Raw genomic sequence first — 22,033 nt, forward strand, 5'->3', positions numbered from 1 at the left:
TTTTTCTCTCATCCCTAATCAGATTCTTTCATATCAGTTGCTATGCAAGATACTGGAAAAAGAACCCGCTAGCACAAAACCCTTGGATGTCAGATGAAGAGAGAAGAACAGTTATTAGGAAAAAGGTATGAGTTTATTGAGGCTTAACATTATTGCTTATGTAAATAAAGTGTACAATCTACTTTTAAATTACTAGTCTGAAAACCATCCATTTCCAATACTTGATAAGCTTCCCTTTTTCAGTGCAAAAATATGTTGAACTGCCAGAAAGAAATGGTTATGTTGTTTGGCTTTGTTATTTAGATTATCTATCTCTTCATCTGCTTGGCTGCCCTGGATTCTGTGTTATTAGTTTTTTCTACACTTTCAAGCCCCCAGTTGGGCTGTGGGTAATGGAAAAGTTATAAATATGATCTGAAATTTCTGAAAATGCATAGGTTTAAGCCACTTTAACATCCACTTGGCTGAACGGTCACTTTATAATAATTTCTTCATGGATTCCAGTTGCAGAATATTTATTGGTATGGAGAGAGGAAGTATTGCTACTTTTTGCAAACAACCTGAAACTTAAGTTCACCTTAAACTGCTCCTACATTACTGGAAATTAGTTATTCAGACTGAGCAATGGGATGCTCTAAATGTTTTCCATGGATTTTAAAATATATTTTAACAGCATATACAATGGACTTTGTAATGCTAAGCCTAAGAAAAGGGCTGGGATCACAGCTTTGCTTCTGGGGCTCAGTTATCAACTGTGAGCCCTGGCAGAGCAATTCTGTTCTCAGTTCTGTCTCAAATTTTATTATTTCAGAGAATCTCAGAATGGGAGAGGAGGTGGGTTGATTTAGATGCTGGGATGCTCTGATTCTTCCGCTGCGTGAGATTGGGGCATGTGTTTTGGCTCTCCCAGAGTAGTTCGTCGATGAATATCTCCAGCCATAAGCCTTTGCATCAGAATTTCTATAGGAATGGAGATAGCAGGGTCCAGTTGTTCTTTAGGAACTTGGAAGGCATAACAGATGTAAGATTCCAATGTTTGCTCAGTGAGGCCTTGGTCAATTATATAGAAAGCTCCCTTGAGGTCATCAGGCCTCACTTCCCTGGGAATAAGAGAGCAAAAGCAATCACTGAAAAGGGACCGACTTCTAATGACATGCTACATAATTCTTCTAAAGTCAATCATTCTACATTGCTAGCATTCTGCTTTCAGAGTTACCCCACTTATAGTTGCCTGTTCCTCCAAATTTACTACATCCAAAAAATGACAATTGAGAATAAAAACTTCAGGGTAGGGTATTTATATATTACATGTTTAGCTTACCCCTTTCCATTATTGACTGAGCTAATTCCTCCCTTGTCCTCCATTTTTTTTTAAACTAGAAATATCTAAAGATGAAAATATCTATAGTTTGGATCCAGACAAAGGCTACTAGTAAATGCAAATGAGAAGCAAGTGGACAAGTAGAAGATTGCAATGAAAGTTAATTGAATTTAGATCTAAACCACTGGGAATCAGCTCCCGCTAAGTTCAATGGGGACTCAACAAGTTGGACCTAATTCTCAGACTTGTACAGGTTTTGAAGATAAGATACTCACATCAAGGTTCCTAGTTCAGCACGTAGTTCATTCAGATATGTCTGTTTCTCAATCACATATTGGTTCCTAAGTTTTGTAATTAGAGGTTCTGTTTTCCCTTCCTCATCCTGTAAATGAATATAAGTGCTTTAGGAGTATGTGTGTTCATTGTTGCTATCCCCTTTCAGAATAAACATCTCCCTTCTCTCAACTGTAGGCAATTATTCAACATTATAATGAACATCTTTTTTTCCCACTGTTAAAGAACACAGAAGACTCTCTAGCTGGGTTTACATATTTCTAAAACTAAGGCTTGTTTAACCATGATTTCCTGGATAAACTATAATTGGCTAGGTTCATAAAACATGGATACAACTGGTGGCTTGCCATGGGGTCAGGTGAAGCCCTTTAGTTTCCCACCAGCAACGAAACCCCACATGCTGACATGTGCTCTTACTTTGCTGCTGTTCTGAATATAGGAGTCTAAATATGGGAGAATATGTCCACGCGGTTTGTTTTCTTTTATCTTGCTCACATACTTAGTTTAGCATAAATCTGAGAAATACTTGAGATGTAAGGAAATATAGAGATTCCTAGAAGAGATTCCGAGTTTGGGTATGAGAAAACTGAACAATGAAATAATTAGGAGTAACGTTATTTTATTAATTTAATGAAATTGTTCATCACTCACCCACCATTACAAATTTTTCCTGTGATCCCAGTCCTTGAGGTGAGGGTCAATCACATCAATCATTAAATTCTGCTGGGGATTTCTAAGATGCCATTCAAACATCATTGCAATCCTTGTTCCCATTACAGTTCCATATCCGCCCACACTGTTTGGTTTCATATTGCATGCTAAGCCAAACCCAAACAAATCATATGGGTTGTGATGTATGAATTTACCATTTGTGTGGAACCTTAGCAGAAGACCAAAGAGTTGTTGGCTTTCTAGATATTTTTGGAACAACTCAGCTTTAATGCTTAGATCTTTGAACAGAGATTCCAAACTTTTGGCTGTACCCTTATTCACTACTGAAATTTGCACAATGGAGGTCTACCTCTGAGATGTTACATACCAATGGCTTATCCTTTACTAAAAGGCTTTCCGTACAATGTATGAATTATTCGGGGTTGTCTCCCTATATGAGCTATGCTCCTTCACAACTGTCTTTTGGAAGGGTTTGTTGGCAAAAGCTAAGAGGAGAGCTGCTGTAAGCTATTTAGTTCTTAAAGGATAGCTATGATAGTACAGTAGGCTCTGAATTCAACCTAATTTTATTCCATCAGTTAAAAACTGAGTGGCATGATTGGAAGTCCTACAAAATCCTTTTAGTGTAGCAGCCTGTAATTTACCAACTGTGATGTATAACTTGGCATAAGGATTAGTAACACAATGTAAGCAGGCTGTGACACCCCCACGTGATGTCTGTGGGAGCCCCAAATATATTTGTATGTGTGTGTACACACACAGAGACTTGTATTCCAAGAATGGCCAAAATCTGGTGAGGTTTTTTTTCCACTTAGAAAGGTAGACCCAGTAGTGTTTTATATGCTTTCTTGGTGTTATGCCGAATTTTGCAATTTTAGTCTTATTTCGCATCCCAGCCTTTTCCCATAAAGACTGAACTGCTTCTTGTTCAATGCTCCAACTCACTTCTAAGAATAACAGCTTGTACAAAACAGTATCAGCATTTGGCTTGAAGCCTGCTGCATCAAGTAACTCCTGAATCTCTTCTTCTGTTTTTAGTGGGAAAGCTGTCCTTAAGGCAAGCCTAGAGAAGGAGAAAGAAAACGTATTAGCTTTGGGCATCTGTCTGAAACTGATACACAACTTTTTAAAAAATGAGGCTAATACTACTTATATTAAATTTTCCAAAAAGGGGGCAGATCAGTACCCGCTCAGAATGCTGGATCACTTGTTTTCCCTTCCCCTTTGACCACAGATACATTATTTACCCAATGCTCTGCCACCAAATGACCCATCAACCTGAGGGCTGCCCCAGTTTGCAAGAAAATAGCAATTTTGAGTGGTATTCTAGTCACCTTTTTGCAGTTCACAGTCTCTATTTAAAAAAAACAACAGTATAAAATGGTGGCAATCCAACCAGGACTGGAATCACAGTGGATATGGTGGGGTGAAACTTTACCTCCTCCTCCTATTTTTTGGCCCTAGTTTTGCTCCCGACACACCCCAAAAAGAATGACGCTGCCTTAGCTTTCTGTCTCTTTATCCACAGGTTGGAAGAAGGTCGTTTTCAAAGTAACTCCCTCCCATATATCCCAGTGCAAAGAGAAAACTGCATTTCAGGGAAGCTACCCAACAACAAACCTTAGATTTAAACAACACCCTAGATCTTTCAGTAATCTGGATTAGCATGGAGCCAAGATATTTGTAATAGTATAAAACACCAAACATCATCCTATGTCTGTTAAAAATGTATACATGTTTCTAGAGCTCCAATTCTGGTTTATTGTCCTGTTGCAAGTGCAGACTACACATCCTGGCTCTTACCTGAAATGCTCCTCTGACAGCAGGCCAGTATTTTCAGTGTCAGCAGCAGTCAGTTCTTTTAACAAGCTGTTAAGTTCCAGGAGGTGACTGTGGTATACTCCCTCATCCAGCTGTGAAGAGATGTCAGGAGCATTAAGTTGAAGCAGGGTTCCCCAATCTGGATCATCAGTCCCATCATCCTTAGTCAGCATGGTTACCCTCTGGAGCAGTGTTTCTCAACCTTGACAACTTTAAGAGTAGACTTCAACTCCCAGAATTCCCTAGACAGCATGGCTAGCTAGGGAATTCTGGGAGTTGAAGTCCACCCCTCTTAAAGTTGCCAAGGTTGAGAAACATTGCTCTGGAGGATACCTGAGCAGGGACATACTCATTCAAACATCATCTAATGAACCTTCTGATGTTGATAGGCTGGACATTGGGAGGCCCCCCATCAAGAACTAAAGCTCAGCAGGTCAAGTTATTTCTCTCCAGCGATGCCAGAATTAGGCCATTCATTCACTGAAACCACAGGTGCCTGTCAGGTTCTCTGGCCAACCTACTTTAAGTTGTTTTAAGATTATGCTGCTGCTGCTGTAATTGTTATTATTTTAATGTGGCATGTTGCAAAGCAAAGCACCAGCTGTAATAGTATTTTTTTTTCTAACAAAACCTCTAGGGTCAAGTAGGTCTCACAGACCTCCTTATAAAATAAAAATGATATGTTGGTGCAATGCTGGTTTACTTGGACATTTACCCATCCAACCAGAAAAAAAAGAGAAAACTAAGGTGGGGTGATCACGATTGACCACATTTGGGGAGGAGAGAGCTAGAAGGTACAGCAGGAGGTAAACTCACTCATGGCTGCTTTGTGGTAGCTACTGTGGCCACCATTTTGTGAACAGGCAAAGCTCTCCTGTAGAAATTATACTGTGGGGGTTCCTGTAACACATTCTGCCCCCTTTCTAGGTGCTTCTCAGCTGAAGCAGTTGCCTATCCCTGATATAAACTTAGAATTTTCTTTAATTCAGATTGCTAACATAGCTGTCCATCTATCTCATCTTGCAACTGCATCCCTGCCTTTTGTCTCTTTAGTGCCTGTCTCTCTGTACGAGATGTACATTAATTATTATTTTTCTTGGCTTTATTCTTTTATCCCGCTTAATTGGATTGGAACCCAGCACAAGATCTGATCCTAATAGGCAGGCCATATATATTTCAACTAAATAACTTGCAACAGAGGACAGGAACAGCAGCACTAGCCAATCCAGTAAGCAACAGACTATGATAGCCAGCTTGGTCAGTAGATGCAAAGTCACTAGCCTTTTAGGAAATGGACTGGCTTCTAGAAGCTGGAAAAGATATATCTCTTTTGGGGGGGATGGGCGGTAATTAAATTTGAACAAATAAATAAAATAAATAATAAGGACTTGAACTTCTACTCTATCAGAGAGCCACCAGTTTAAAAAAAGCTTTTCAGCATATTACTTATCCTAACCTATGGTGCAGGGAAATTTACCAGAAGAAAAAATAACTACAGTGATTGACGCTATTTCTACCCAGTCCAATAACTTTTGTGAGACTTGCTTTCATCAAGCTTCAAAATATCACTTCTAAAATAGCACACCAGCCAAGAACTGCTCCTGTCCTTTTGACTGTTGTCCCAAAGAAACCACCTCCTGCATGAGCAGATTTATGTATTTCTTGGGATCCTAAGCAAGTAAGATACTCACACATCCTGTCAGGACGTTAAGAAACAAGGACATTGTTTCATTTGACCGAAAGAGCTTGAGGTTTTCATAGATGGTGTAAGTCCAGTCAAAAGCAACAGCTTCACCGTATCTTTTCTGAAAGAAGCTTAGGAAGAATTCAGAGAGGCTAGATTGTTTTCCTTTCTGTAAAAGAGCAGGACATTTGGGAACAGATGCTCAGATGAAAGACCAAATTGAACATCCTGTAAATTGTACGGTTAGCAACTATATCGGGGTTTTACTTTAATTGACTACTAGACATTGAAAGAAGGAAGGATTTTTATTGAGCCTGAAGCATGCAGGGAGGGCAGAAAACCCTCCAGCCTCAACCGTAAATCCAAGATCCTTCCCACCAGGCCACAAGTAAGGGATGGGCTGCCTGAGGCCTTGGGTCTGCACATGGCCTTCTGCATTCTAGGATGCAGACCCCAGAACCCCCCTCCCAAAGGTGTTGCTAAATTGTCTCTTGTGAATATGACCACTTCATACAATACAAGTAAGGACAATAATTGCACTCTAATTTTAATTAACACTCTACATTTAAATCCAATTAAATTACGATTTTGTTTTCATCCTGCCCCCTCCACCTTTTGAAGTGTGCCTCTGTTATTGTGCATGGAGACCAAGGGCCTCCTGAGCCCCAAACCTTTTTTTCTCTTCTAATAAAACCAGCTGCTCCCTTATGGCCAGGTTGGGGAGGCACAGCAGGGAAATGTGTTAATTTAGTTGTGCTTTCTTGCACTGCTCTCCTGCCTTTTTTTCGGACTCAAGGCAACTTCCTCTGAGGTCTCCCTTCATTTTACCCCGATGTCCATCTTGTTGGGGGGGACTGGGCTGAGAAACACTGGCTCAAGTCCTCCAGGGAACTCCATGGTCAGGAGGCTCCTGGATCTCCTTGGGCTAAACCCAGCACCTTAGCTATCTATGCTATCCTGGATGTCAATTCTAGAGAGACTTCCCGTTGCCTCTGATACATCTGCAAGAGAAGGGAGAGGAAAATGAAAGACACCTGTTGATCTGATATAATTTTTTCCCTCCAGATCTCCCTCAGAAGGGCCACTACTTCCCGCTTGGACAGCTTCTTGTTTCTAACCAGGCCATCACACCTCAGGTACAGGGGAATCTTTTCGCTTCTTCCCTGTGGAGAGAAAGAGTAGCCTACTGTTGGCAACGTCAAATGTCTGCTTAGATCAGTGTTTCTCAACCTTGGCAACTTTACGACGTGTGGACTTCAACTCCCAGAATTCCCCAGCCAGCCATATGACCAATTCTTAAAGTTGCCAAGGTTGAGAAACACTGGCTTAGATTAAGACAACCCATAAACCCAACGCACAGCATTACGTTGTTACATGGGATCCCCACTGAAGTGGCTGCTGTGCAAAGCTGTGGAAGGGACACAACCAGAACACATTGGTGTACCTGATCTCACACTGGTGCACTCCAGGGTGCTTGTTGAGTGAGGTCAGGCTATTTTAAGGTTAGTCACCCCTGGCTCTGTGTGATAGCCAGGTTCATCATGAGACAAAGACAGGATTTCCCAGAATCTGCTGATCTCCAAGTGCATTTCAGCCAAGCTTAGAACATTTTGCAAAGCCTTTTAATAATTGGCTGAAGTAGAAAATATTTTTGTTTAGCAGGCTGGAACAAATTTCCTTTCTGAACACCCCACCCCCCACCTTTGGTCTGGAAGACTGAGAAGAGATCTCTACACTGCTGGGGTTAGACCAAGCTCTTTGGGTAAGTGAACCCCAGAAATCCATCTGAATTACTATCTGCAGTGGCAGAGAAGTCACGAGAAGGGCGGGTAAGCCCAGCCATACCCGTCCTGTGAAGGTGTCGCGCTCTCTCAGGAGTCCCCCGCCGATTTCCTCCAAAAGTACATCTACCAGCTGGTCACTTGTTTTGCCCAGCGACAAGTTGCTCCAGCGCTCAGTTCCACCAAGAATCACTTCTGCAGAAACAGGGATATAATATCAGACAGGGCAGGAATCTGAGATGAAAAGGAGCACTTAACACTATGCTCACATTTTTTATCCCCCAGCAGTAAAAATATGCGTAACAGAAAACTAGGGTAAGTATACATAGGCCTATGCTAAATTACACCTGCACATTTGTTCCAATCAGGGCGGGGTGTGGATGTCCGCTGGACGTTGATGAGGTCACTGAAGTACCGGTCTCGCTCCTCTGCAACTTGTTTGTGTACATCCAACATTATCTCATATTCTTCATGGAGGTCATTAAAATCTTTCTGAAGCATTGCCATCTGAAAGACAAGGAGCAAAGGATGGGAATGAGCACAAGGCCTGTAGTTTTGGGTAGGTGACCTTCTGGACTGGGGAGGTGGAAAATGAATTGCAATATCTACCAGGAATATTGTTGAAATCTGAATATGTAGAGGAGAAGCACAAACTCTGATCAGGCATAAATAGAACTAGAAAGAACCTCTTCCTACACAAGAAGATAATTTTGCTGATTTCTGGTTAAGTTCTGCCTGTACAGTGAGTGGGAAAGGACAGCCGATTCTTGATCTCCTCCTCCATAATGGAGAATCCACTAAACCTAGAAATGTAGGAAGGTTTCTTCCCTAGGTACCTTCTCAGCCAAATCATTATATTTTTGTTCCTGCAGTTCAAAGTCTCTTCTGGGCACAACATCTCCATAGTTTGCCTGCATGGTGTTCAGATCCACTTGAGCTTTGGTGAGGTCCTGGCGGGCTACCTTCAATGCAACCTTCAGCTTCACTGTGTCCTCCTCTAGAACATCTTTAAGAGAAAAAAAGTCCAGGAAGGCCCAAGGGACACTTGAAAATGGCACTTAATTTATAACCCATCACCAGAATGGGAGAACCTTCCCACCTGCTCCTACTAAGGCAGCCTCAAGTTCATCTCCCCTCTGTCCAATAAGCTTGATCCTTCAGATCACAAAGCAGAAAAAAAATCCACTGGCAATCAGCTGAGAGTAAAGGACAAAGGAGAATGGACAAGCCAAGATCCAGATCAGACAGTGCATGGAAGTACTTTTTTTTTAAATGTAAACCAGTTCTAGGGTTCCTATGAGCAGGATTGGGACTGTGCTGCTGTGGAGAAGAGGCTTCTTCCTTCTCACCTGCCAATGAATGAGAGTTTCTCTTCAGAGCATATTAATGCCTTTTGTGGGATGATATATTAAATTTATTTATTTCTTCATTCATTCATTCAGTTTAGGTACCACCCAACTCCCAAATGACTCTGGGTAGCTATATGTTGGAGAAGCTGCAGGAAAGGGAGTGTTAACCCCCCTCCTGTGGCATGTCCTTCTGCTCTTGCTGGAGGAACTATAGCAGCTATAGCCCCCCACCACCACCACCCCTGGATTTGAATCTGGGTCATTCTGCTCATGGTCCCAGCCTTTTAACGACTATCTAGCTAAGACTGTCTTAGCCTTGTTGTATTTTCCACTATGATCAATCTCTTTCTATTTTGCCACCTCATCCACACTTTTGCCCTTAGCTGCTTTCTTCTTGCTTACAGAAGGAGGTAAGCTTATCTCCAATGTATGTTGATCAGTCTAAGACACCTGAATGCACTGGACATGCCTCACAGCATCTGTTGGAAGACAGGAGGGCTCTGGCTGCTATCAAAGAGCTGGCCTTTCCACCAAAGGTATGGTACTTTGAACATACATTTTCGACTTTCGAACTGCACTTCAGCTTTGCCATTGTGAAGCAGAAGTTGATGACCTGGCTGTTGTTAATTGGAAAAACTGCAGCTCTTCTACCTTGCTCCTTGGTGAGCCTCAATTCCTCCTTCTGACGGTACATTTCATTGAGGTCCAAAAGCAGTAGCTTGCGGGCATCACACTCATTGAGATAGCGAAGATATTCCTCTGCCACTGTCTTCCGCAGTTTAGCCACCTATACAATGAAAGAAAAGTGGGAGGAGGCTACATCACTAAAGGTGCTATTTTCATTTCAGTAGGGGAAGCTCATTCTGTAGCATTTTATCAGCTAATTGGCACGTAACTTGGGTGGGCTTAGAAAACTCAAGAAAGTGATACCTCCTGAAACGACCGTACAGTCTAATCAAACAAACAAACATATGGGATGAATGCTGACCAAGAACCTGTATTCTAACATTTTATTTGTTGATTAGACTAACTCAGCCACTTGCAGTTTTTATCTGCTTTGGAGGATACCAAATATTCTACAATACTCTATCTCAGTAACATACTTTCTTCTGTTAGGTATATTTATCTAATGAAACAGCTTCCCTCTGTCCTAGGAACCAATAATTACATGCAAATCTGCTTTCTTTCTGCCTGATAATTACAATCATATTCCACATGAACTACTCCAATTGCTTCTTTTAACACAGTCAACAATGGAGACCTAGGGAAGGCAGTCAGAAGAGTTTTGAAAAGGCACAATTGTGCTAGCAAGAATGCACAATCCAATTTCTGAGGTCCAGCTGCTTAAAATATGAATAGGGCATGGTGAAACCTCACCTGAGTCTCTAGAGAACATTTTTCCTCCTGCATTTTGTCAATCAGCTTCAGCAAAAAGAGCCGTTCCTCCTTCAATTTTGTTATTTCAATTTTCTCTTGCTGTTGAAGAGCCAGGATTTGACGAGTACATTGATCAGAGGCTGTGACTAGAACACCATTCACTGCTTCCAGGGAGCAGATCTTCTCCCGCAGATGGGCTACAGGTAGTCAAAGACACACCTCCAAGTTACTAAAAGTCATAAAGACCTGTGGATATGGCCTTCTAAGAATGCTGGGTTTAGAATATCTTACTTTCTATATATTATTGGTATGGCATCTTTCCTTAGGACAACCATGTGCATTACTACAGAAAACCAGCAGTGTGATTCTAACCATGTTTCCCACCACTCTGCTCAATGGAAATTACTCTTTAGACAGTATTGATTAGGATTCTCCATAATCCCATTTACTGCCTGGAAAGAAGGTAAAATGTTTGGCTGATTCAGGGGCCTTGTTCGCATATAAGAACTGTTCTGTAGTTGAAAGTGGCACAAAAACCAAGAAAAACAGGTTCAGGGCTGTATGTGGGTGTGAGGATCATGACCCTTACATTGGTTCTGACAGTGGGGCTGAAAGTTGCTTACCCCTGCAGTAAATCAGTAACATTTGGTAAGAATGGATCATAGCTCTCTTACCTATAGTCAATTCATACTCCCTCTTGATGGAAGCCAACAAAGGTTTGTAAGTTTTGAATTCCTCCATGAAGCACTCAAATACTTCTCTAAAAGGCTAAAAAAAAAAAGAGGGGGAAAGGAGAAAGAAAAAAAAAATAGAAATGCTGTCAACTTTGTTATGTATATTATTATCAAAGCCTGACCATCAGCACTTCTGCTACATTTCTGACTGGAGGAACACACTACTCTAAGCCAAGTCTCTTGCTTCTTGGGTTGACTGCATGGATGCTCAACATGTAGCTTTGTATATGTTGTTGAACCACAAGTTTCAATAGTCTCAGCTACCAGGCCAACAGTGAGGAATGCCAGGAAATGGAACTCAGAAACATCTGGAAGCTCTAACATTCTGAACTCATGTGCAACCCCTTCATGATGGCTTCATGTCAGATGCCCCCAAGCCACTGTGGCTTATTCAACACAACATGGTTTAAAAAGTTCTCATTTAGCATTATATGCCATCAGCCTTTAAGAACCAACATAATGTCCCCCCATGTGTGACAGAATGTTTAACAGGCTTTGAGAAGACTGAAGAGGCCGCAAAGACAGTTAATGGAGAAAATGGGGCTGTAACAGAAGATATTCTTGTGACCAGAGAAGGGGAGGAGGGAGTGTGAAAAATAAGACTTAGATTGCCTTCATTACTCTAGTAATTAACTTATTAGGGAGGATTACTTCGAGAGGCTCTCAGGATTCTGTTATATTACCCTACTAGCAATCAAGTTCTTTCCAGAAATCCAGGTGCTCCTTGTTTCTTGAGTGTGACAGCTTTCCAGGGCTTGACGCTAAGTGACTATTTTGGCTAAAGTTCTGGTTTCCTATTTTGCACAATTTGAACCTGCTGAATCATCTTCAAGAGCAGCTCCAAGACAATGCATTACAGCAGCATTTCTCAACCTTGGCAACTTGAAGTTGTATGGACTTCAACTCCCAGCATTCCCCAGCCTGCTTCTCAAACCTGGAGTTTAAGTTCCTGGACTTTTCCTTTGGTCAGGTCGAGTGCTTGCAGCTCGGCCCGCAAATAGGATTCTAGATCTTCAAGGTAGCGTGGCTTTGAAGTTGAAACTGGCATTGAAGGTTTGTTGGTGCTGGAAGACAGAATATGAGTATTTCATTCTGATAACCATGCTTTCCGGGGATGGAAATTCAATACATATTGCTGCAATGACAAACAGCAGTCACGGAAAGGTAACCATCATGGTCACCACAGCAGACATGGCAGCTGAAAAACAAGTTCTCTTTCTGAAGCAGAGTTTCTTAGCTTTGGCAGCTTTAAGATATGTGGACATCAACTTCCAGAATTCCCCAGCCAGCATGCTTTCTATACTTCCTTTTTAACACTGAGGCTCTTTGTTTCAAATGATAGTGCCTTCTTCTTTATTTATTTTAATGGTGAAAAGCAAACATTTCATTTTGTAATCAAGGAATAAAGCTGACTTATTGAGCTAGCCATGCAGACTATAAATCAGGAATGAAACCACGATTCTTCAGTTCCATGAGCCAGTTGCTAAGTTTCAGCGCAAATGGAATCTTTCCGGGGCAAAGAGAGGCTCAAGAGGCAGCCCCGGATGGGCTAATGAAAGGGCTCAGAACAACTAGTCCTCTTTTTCTTCAAAATGCAGGAAGGGGAAAAAAAAGTGACGGGGAAACACTGGGGAATGGTTTCTTCTGCCTAGGCCAGTGTTTCTCAACCTTGGCAGCTTGAAGATGTGTGGACTCCAGCTCCCAGAATTCCCCAGCCAGCACTGGAAGTTGCTGTAGTTCCAGTATTCTGGAAGTTGATGTCCACATATCTTCAAGTTGCTAAGGTTGAAAAACAGTGTTCTAGAGAATCTTAGGAATTCCAACTGGGGGAATTACACACTTGTAACAGAATTCTAAGCATCCTTTGACCTGAAGTTTTATTCATAAAGCCTGAGGTGACCTATTCTCCAAAACTGCCATCCAACTTTTTTTTTTTTAATGTGACAGCAGGGATAGATGCTTAAATATATGGGGGAGCAACTCCAATTAACAATGGACTTTAACATCCAATACAGTATAATTGTTGCTGCTTTGTGTCCTAGGCTCACCATTTGGGAGACTGCCAGCTTCTCAAGCATGCCACTCGTTGCCAAGTTTGGCTCATGGCCTCCAAAAAATTACACCCCACCCCCCTGCCCTGTCTGTGCTATTCAGAACCTCTTACGATAGAGCACAATGCATTAGGAATTTAAAAACCTATTTTTAAAGCAATGCCTTTGGAGCTGCAAAATTCTTATTTCAAAATCTCTAGGCATGCAGTAGTAGTGGTGGAATGAAAAACGGGATGGTATTGTATTTCAGGATAGGCTTGTCTAGCCCAGTATTTTCTACTGGCAGAAGGTTTTGAAAGTTTCAGGCAGCATCTTCTTTCCTGCAATGCTAGGTTTCCAACCTGGTAATGGTTATGCAAACAGCAGCTGCAAGCTTTTCCATTATTAGTGAAAAGAAGGCAAAGGGATTGTTAAAAAGAAAATTGAGAAATCAATAGGGTATATTGGTTCTAAATGGGAATAGCTCAGTTGCCAACATTCTGGTTTCAATAGATCTTGCTAAAAAAGGGGTGAGACTCTTGCTTGGAAAGAACCACTTTTGGTTTGAGGCAGCTGCCTAAGAGCCTGACATTAAGTACCCCGTGCAATCATATCCTCTCTTGGAGATGCCAGGGATTCTCCCCTTGTAAATGCAGCAAGTGCCCTACTATGGACTTACAGCGTCTCCTCCCATTAACAGAGAGTCTACGGCTTCTCAACAGATGGGGGGGATCAAGCCATATTTTCTCACCCAGCAAATGACACTTTGAAGCTTGAGATCTCTCTCTCGCTTTTTATTATTATAGAAATTTTTAACAAGATAAACACAAGTTTTAGAGAAGAAATAAAGAAAATAAAGAAAAATAGTGACTAGATAAGAAAGAAAATAAAAAAAATAGAAAGGAAAGGAAAAGGAAAGGTTATAAAGATGCGGCTTCCGATCTTCTTGACAGTGGTTATAAACGCATTTATATTTTACCCTCTCTCTCTAAGATCATCATCATAATTTCCTCCTTCCCATGGTCTACCCTTTCTAATCATCAAACCCATAAATCACAAGTTCATTTTTTTCTTTCTTCAGCAAAAAGTCCATAAGGGGCTTCTAGTCACTAATAAATGAGATTATTGCCCTTTCCCTAACCAGACAAGTCAATTTTGCCATCTCTGCTAATTATATCATCTTCACCAACCATTCCTCCATTGTGGGTATTTCAGAGCCTTTCCATTTTTGTGCATATAATAGTCTTACAGCAGTTATCATATACAAAAACAATGTTCCATACCTCTTTTCTAATTGTCTATCCATTAGTCCCAGCAAAAAAAAATCTGGTTTCAGCTGAATGTTGATCTTTAAAATTCTTTGTATCTCTGTGTGTATTTGAACCCAAAATTTCCTGGCTTTTTTACAAGTCCTGGAGCCTAAGATGTCAATGCCACATCCATACTTACCTTTGCCAATCAGGGAGAGTGCATGGTTTTCGGTTCTGCAGAATCCCTTGCCCTGGTTCATAGGCTGGCCAGGTGGACAAGTGGCTGCTGCTAGAGTGGACCTGAGGAAGATGAAAATAAATCAATAATTTTTCATTACATACAACAGGCTATTTCCTCATTTATATCTATAGATGCAACTTTAGGAACAATGACAACAGTTTAAAAATCCAAATACAATATATTTCATTCTTGTGGGGAAGCATAATGACCAGGTGAATTGTGGGCTTAGCAAATTTGATGTCCCACTGTTGATAACTGGGATGAGGAAATAATCTGATTATTTCTCCTTAAAGTGGACTTGGGTGGGATAGTCCTTCAAACAGAAGGTTGTCCTCCATTGGATTTCCCCAAGAGATTTTGCTGCTTGAAGCAAAGGAAAAGATGGCATCCTCTCCCATTGGCAGAAACTTTCTTCAACATTGGCAACAGGACACTATTTTCCATGGTACCCGAAGATAACAGATTAACTTAAGAGAAGGCTGGAAAGAATGGCCTACTCCAACATTTGCTACTGCCTCCCAGCATCTGCTTCTGAAGAATGCATCCTCATTTTTGTCATGGAAGAGCTTGTCCTGGTCTACCATGAAGCCCACAATATTCAAGATTTCCAGGCAGTTTCCAAGACCTGAGACTGAAACTTGCTAGCGTAGGCTACAGAACTACGCAAATCAATGTTGTAAGAAATATTGGCCTTTGCCTATGCAAAAGTGAAAAGATGGGCTAGATTAAGTAGCTCTGCTCACCACATATTTGTGTTTCTTCTGAGATGAAACTTTCATAACAGGCAAGTTTTCACCAGTTACACCCTGAGATTGGTGGGACTTCTGAAATGAGACCCTGTAGTACAGCAAGAAACAGGAGTTGGAGTATTCATGATCAAAGGGAGGCTGAGTTACACAGACCTCCAATCCCATTCATACCACCATTTTCACTCCCTGAACTCTCAGAAACAACTTCAAGCTGACTCAAGTTTGTCCCCACTGCAGCTGACTTCTGAATCCCTGACCAATGGGACAGTAAGTAAAAAATGGCACTAAGCCAATTCATTCCCCCTACCCATGTTTATTGGCAATAAACTATCACTATGATGAAGAAAAGATGCTACAGAGCCATCTCTAGGACTGTGGCCTCATGTCAGCTAACCAGTCAAATGTTACTGCCTCAGCATGAAGCCACTACAGCTGACTCTCAGTGGGAAGAGCCTATGGCCTGGCAGATGGAAATTTGCACCAATAGAAAATCAGCCCATGCCCAAACACTGCACATTTCCAGTGTTTCAAGTAGAAAACTGGCCACACTGTGGTTTCTAATAGATTGCAACTCAGCCAGAAATAATTTGACTCAGTGGCTAGAAAGAGATGATGGCATGCAGTCACTGGGGTACACAGTCAAACTGGGAGTGGCATAAAGGCAATGTGCACTGGATTTTCAAAGCAAGCAAATGAAGTAGCTTTTAGTTGCTATACCAGTAATGTCCCTTTAGGGTCAGATCTCAGAGAAGCCTTCCCCAAGCTGGCACTCTCCCAATGTTTTGTGTGGTATCAAAATAACTGAATGGTGGCAGGTTGGGGAAGCCTGTAATAAAGACTGGAGGGGTTCAGATACAGTTTGTTGAGAAGCCAAGCCAGGACAAGGATTGGACTTTTGTAATATTAGGTCTTGTCCTTATTTTGCATGCAGGATTTGGTGCAGAGACTTTGGCTGGCTGCAGATGCTACAGGAAAGCATCTCTAAGGCTAATGAACTGTAATAAATAAATAAATACTCTATTGTAGCAGGCAATTGTGGCCAAAATCTCTAATAAAATAACCATGTTTCCTACACCCTCAAACATAAATTCAAATCATCTTCCACCAACTTGCTCTCTACCATAAGTGAGATCCATTTTACTACCTCTTTAAGTAAGGCAATATTCTGGTCAGACTGGAGGGTTTTTTTTTCAGTTCTTTTGTATGTATATCTTTTTAATTTCCAACTTTCTCTAACAGGCAGAGCTGATGCACATAACATTTCTGTGGTTAGCAACATAAACTGCCTTTAATGCAATCCCTTTTACACATATTTGTCCAAGGCAGTTTTTTAAGTGTGAGTGTATAAATTTCCTTAATGTAATCTTTCTCTCTTTTTTCTATACTGACTTCAACATAGTTTCAAAAAATGCAAATAGTTTTTTATACACACCCACACACACGTATGTATGTGTACATATATATATAATTCAATTTCCAGAAAAAAGTTTTTAGATGCTTCTTTTACTAGAAAAAAGTGCAGATTTTTAAATCAGTATAACAGATGTTAGCAGGCTCAATTCAATTGTCCATTTGTGTTGCAACAGTGACTGTTTTAACAGAACTTGCAATTCTATTCCTAAGACTGCTTTTGTACATATATATCTCCAAATGAGTTAGGCAACTACTCCCATCATCACCCACCCAGTCAATGTTTATGCAGTTGAAGATGATGAAAATCTAAACATCTAATTAATTTTCTCTTCATTATAGTTACCTTTTATCAACTTCCTGACCACCAGAGCTAGAATAATAAGAGAGAGACATAAGTTAATTTCCCCCCGGACCCGTTTTTAAAAAAAATCCACGCGAGCATAGGAAAATAAACAAACAAGAGCTCTTTAATTACGCCTCGCTAACAAAAAGCAGGTCAGTAGCGGCAGGTTACAGCCAGCCCGCTCTCGACCTGTAATCTGAATTACCCGCAGAAAACAGGCCGACGGGGTGGGCGGGGCGACCTGTTTTCTGCCAGCAAGTAAGGAACGAGATAGTGCGTTGGCCACGCCCATAGCGGCATCCCATGCAGACACAAGGAGGGGCTTGCGCAGTGAGGTCATCGTAGGGGCGGGGCTCGCATAACTTGTCCTGGAGGAGTGGAAGTAAAAGGCTTCCTGCCCTTCACCTTGCTGACTGGGACTGCTGGGAGTTGTAGTTCAGCCTTGCAATCGCGCCGGGAGCCCAGTAGCGCGGCAAGGTCGACAGCCAACTCCTGCAGGACAGCTGAAGAAACCAGCCAGGCGCAAAAGCAACGCGCCTCCCCTTCATTCCCACGAGCCCGGCGTGACAGCTCCCTGTCTCCAACCTGGACGAGACTCTTTCCCTACCTCTCCCCCTTACTTCAAGCTCCCTCCGAAGCGACTCACCCGAAAAACATAGAGGGGCTGCCCTTCATGACCGCGGAGAGTTGAACAGCCCGGGAAGACAGTTGACTGTGGTCGCCACGGCAACAGGCCCCGCCCCTCGCCGGCTGACCGAAGCTGCCTTCGCCCCCTAGAGGCGTCCCGCGGCAGCGCACGTGCAGTGTCCGCCGGCGGCTTTTTCGGCGAGAGTCCGGGCGTTCTCGGAGGCAGGCGGCTTACTTGGCCCGCGTACAACCAGGAAGGGCGTTTGGTTTAGGACGCTTGCGCGAGGGATGCTTGGCTTTTATTCGGGGGGAAAAGGGGGATAGGACCGTAACTGGCCGTGCCGCGAGCACTTCGGGGGAGGTTTATAGGCGATGTTCGCAAATTTAAGAACCACTTGTGGTGCACCCTACGATCGAACCCCGAAATATTTTTTTTCTTTTATTCATTCTTCTGCAAATGCGGCGCTGCAAGGAGGGAGAGATTGCGATCATGCATTTTAAATAGGCCTTTTATAGAGAGCATGTGCTTTGTGAGGAATGCTGACGTTACACGCGACATGGGTGACGGGGTAATGTTGTCTTCGGGATTGTATGGACGGATCTCGCTGTCTTCGTTCCCTTATTTCCCTTGTCACAGCTGATCTGCAGCTAATCGTGCTGTTTTTTTTTTAGTCAGAGCTCAGTGGATCCCCTCCGACCCGCTTCTTCTTCACACAGATATAATTTGCATCCACGCATCATTTTAGGTCGCACGACTTACTGTAGTCGCTAATAACTGCACGCCGAGCATTCAGCCCCGCTTGAAAGCACCTAGCGCACCTTCTCTGTGCACGGTCTTACTCACTATCCCGAAGAGCTTTGCGACGCAACCGAGCGGGCGGGCCCTCCCTTACGGGCTTTCTTGGGAGCTGTAGTCTTCAGTTCTTGGGCCAACCCAGCCCTAGGGGGAAGCTGGACTCGTCTTCCCATCATGCTGCGCGGCTCCATTGTGGCCGAGCCCGCCTCCCATTGGACATCCAAGGAAACGGAGCCCGCTCCCCTCCTGCTGACACAATAGTGGATCCAAGATGGCGGATGCGGGTGCAGCGAGCTTACCTGGGGGAGACTCGGCGCTGTCCCCGCCGCCGCCGCCGCCGCCGCCTCCCCCGCCGCCCGAGGAGCAGGAGTTGAGCCAGCGTCTCCGCCGACTCTACCCGGCCGTCAACCCAGCCGAGACGCCGCTGCCCCGCGCCTGGAGCCCCAAGGACAAGTACAACTACATCGGCCTCTCCCAGGGCAACCTTCGCGTCCACTACAAAGGTGGGGGAGACCGAGGCCGCGGTGCGGGGGGAAGCGCTGTTTCTGCTTGTGAGGACGGCGGGGCCTTCGGCTCAGGGGCTGGCGAGCGGAGTGAAGTGTTCCTCCCGGCGGAGGGGCGAAGGCCTTGCCGCCTTAGAAGGGGGCGAGAGGGGCTGTGGGCAGGACACTGGCAGCGGGCTCTTAGGGGGTCGCGCTGGGCTGGAGAAACCCTGACGGTCCCGCTTGAGAGGAGCAGCGCGAGAGAGGACTTCTGGCTTTCCATTGGGCAGAGCTGGGCTGCGCAGGGGTCCTCTCTGCCTGCTCTCTAGGGCCCCTGGGGCAGGCAGGGAGGCCCTTCGCCCGCTCCTTGCAGCTGCCAGGGCGAGCACTCAGTCTTTCGCCAAGGACTGGGAGCTGCTTTTGTGTCCCTTTTGCTTGTCCCCTGAAATGGGGAGGGATGGTGTGATTACCCCAAAGCAGCGTTTCTCAACCTCTGCAGCTTGAAGATGTGAGGACTTCAAATCCCAGAATTCTGGCTGGGGAATTCTGAGATTTGAAGTCTACCCATCTTCAAGCTGCCGAGGTTGAGAAACACTGCCCCAAAGTATACTTTACTTCAAAGGGTGGGCTGTGAGTCTCTTTTGGACAACAACAGAATAATAACAGCAGTGTGTTTCGGTTGCCCTGTCCTTTGTGCTAGTGCAGTAGAGCGCCTGCTGTTTTATCTGTAATGGAGCGTATTCAATTGGGAGCTTTCATGCAGCAGGGCTGGCTGGCTGCATGATTGTTTTCATGGAAGAATTAAAGAGGTTTGTGACCTGTCTCCTGCCTGTTTCCCTCCTCCTCCATATTTGTTTGAAACAGGACATGGGAAAAATCACAAGGATGCTGCTTCTGTCAGGGCTACCCACCCCATCCCTGCAGCCTGTGGAATTTATTATTTTGAAGTGAAGATAGTCAGTAAAGGTAGAGATGGGTAAGTATGTGGCTTAATGTATTCTGGTTACTGTGTTTGTTATCTTTTAGGAGAATTGGAGCTGACTTTACCAACTGTACTTTGGTAGGAATGTGAAATGTGGCTTTGGGAAAGGGTGAGTGCTTCCTGGCTTTGTAGTAAGGTATTGCACCAGCTGTATTTCAAAACAAGGAGCTGAGATCATTTTTTGGGGTTTGGATTCTGGTTCATTGGGAAGGATGCAGCTATGAATCAAGTTCAGCTCCAGTTCACATTTCTAAAAAACTGGTTTGACTTCCTGCTATCAAATACCAAGCCAGTGATATAAAATGAGATGAGGCATGCTTATTATGCTTCTTTCCTTATTGCTGTTCTGGGTAATTATACCATGTTTACCACTTAAAATTCCTATGCAGTTTTTTGGTGTATTGGTGAAATCCAATATAGCAGTTACTACAAAGGAGGAAGAGAAAAGCCATCCATGTAGCTATATAACTGAAACTATTGTTTCCTTGGTTACAGAATTGTTTTACTTATTCCTATGTAAAATGATTTTTATAAAGGAATGGGTACTTATGCTGGGTAACTCTGTGACATGAGATAATTAAGGATATAGATGGCCCACAACATCAGGTAGGTGAGAATTGCTGATCCTCCCCCAAAATCAGAACTTGCATAAGATATTTTTCAGTATAATATTTCAGCTGTAGGTGCCAATATATTATTCTGGCGTAGTCTAGTTATCTTTTTTACTATTATCTTACAGTAAGTAGTTTTGAGGTAATGGCTAATACCCTGAAAGTTTGACAGTTTTACTTTTCTGTTGGGGACACTGATGTAAAGCAGGAGGGTTTTGATTTTGGTCTTTCTCAACAAGACAAGGTGTTGAGAAAAAGCTTGAATGCTAAGCCAAGGCAGACACAGAACCATTCTTAAAGTAGATTTGGTCACTTGATCTACCAGAAATTGTTCCTGTAGAATGACAAACAGTTGATCAGTTTGGGAAAGGAGAAGAAAGATATGTTAGTAATGTGAATTAAACTAAGTTGGTTTGCTTTAAATAATTTGGGTGTTGTAATGGTAATGAGATCACATATATGGCCAGCAGGATATTGTAAATCACTACAAGGGTGTGGAGACTAGAAACACCTCTTCTCAATCCTGTTCCTCACTCTAATACATAGCAGTATTTTTATGTGCATTTTGCCCCAGTCATTAAAGTGAGAAATTGGATATTGATTACTCTTGGTACCTACTTACTTTAGGCATTGCTAAATTGCACCAGAGGCTTTGCAGAAACTATATCGTTTCATTTTTTTTTAATGTTTGGACAAGAAATACAAACAGTGATGCAAATTTAGATTTGTAAAGTTTGTGAGAAACAATCTTTATATCCCCTTTGTTATGTCTGGAGAGAATTTTTATTTTATTTTATTATTCAAATTTCTATCACCGCCCATCTCCTTCCAGAAAGGGGGACTCTGGGCGGTTTTATTGCTTTTGATTGCCTTGATACTGTGTTTCATAAGCTTCTGTTAAGATTAGCCCACCTAACTCAAAAACCAAATTCAGTGTACTTCTTGATGTACAGACTCATTTCAATATTGCTTTGATATTCTGTTTTTAGTAACCTTTTCACTAAGGTTATAACTCTTTTGCTAAATGAGGATGTGGGAAGCTCAAGGCACATTGACACCAAGTGTCAGGGATGCTCTGGATAGCTTCAACCACCATCTTCATTTAATTAAATGAATTGAGCTGCTAGTAATTGTAGGCTTTTATTTTGAATAATAAGGTAACAGTAGCTTTTAAAAGTACGTTACGGTACCCAGAATGGATTTGCTGTTAAAAAAGAGATTAGATTGAGGGATCCATTGTTGTACTGTACTTCCAGCAAATACCACCGAGTTATGAATATAGTACAGTGCTTTTTCTTATGTAAAGAATTGGGCTGGTTAATTTTGATGAATGAACAGAACAGCTATATAGGTTTGGAAATTCAAGGGTAATGATGGCAGCTGTTCTAAATTTGCAGTAGTAGTTCTGTGCCATACAGGCTGCCAAAAGGGGCAAATTTAATTCATTGTATAATTCCCAGAATGGTTATAAGGAAT

The 22,033-nt window shown here is 42.6% G+C and overlaps 2 protein-coding genes across 3 annotated transcripts in view; one reads left to right on the forward strand and one right to left on the reverse strand.

Annotated features, from left to right (window-relative positions):
* Window positions 1-148: 148 nt before the first annotated feature.
* Window positions 149-15,387, reverse strand: TSNAXIP1 (translin associated factor X interacting protein 1). The gene is made up of 15 exons (XM_063312920.1): window positions 15,298-15,387; window positions 14,513-14,613; window positions 11,968-12,097; window positions 10,974-11,067; window positions 10,300-10,496; window positions 9,574-9,709; window positions 8,410-8,579; window positions 7,921-8,080; window positions 7,638-7,768; window positions 6,827-6,955; window positions 5,800-5,961; window positions 4,091-4,200; window positions 3,233-3,350; window positions 1,597-1,703; window positions 149-1,100 (listed from the first exon to the last, which is right to left on the reverse strand). Exons 1-15 carry the CDS (start codon window positions 15,331-15,333, stop codon window positions 845-847), a joined length of 2,037 nt encoding a protein of 678 aa, XP_063168990.1. The 5' UTR covers window positions 15,334-15,387; the 3' UTR covers window positions 149-844.
* Window positions 15,388-18,748: 3,361 nt separating this feature from the next.
* RANBP10 (RAN binding protein 10) overlaps window positions 18,749-22,033 on the forward strand; it is a 58,964-nt gene continuing 55,679 nt past the window's right edge. For both annotated transcript variants that reach the window (XM_063313025.1, XM_063313024.1), the window contains exons 1-2: window positions 18,749-18,985; window positions 19,829-19,940. In XM_063313025.1, the coding sequence (XP_063169095.1) occupies window positions 18,754-18,985; window positions 19,829-19,940 (344 nt within the window). In that variant the 5' untranslated portion in view covers window positions 18,749-18,753. The remainder of the gene's footprint in view (window positions 18,986-19,828; window positions 19,941-22,033) is intronic.

This window comes from Candoia aspera, chromosome 11 (genome assembly GCF_035149785.1).
Source record: "Candoia aspera isolate rCanAsp1 chromosome 11, rCanAsp1.hap2, whole genome shotgun sequence".
NCBI lineage: Eukaryota > Metazoa > Chordata > Lepidosauria > Squamata > Boidae > Candoia > Candoia aspera.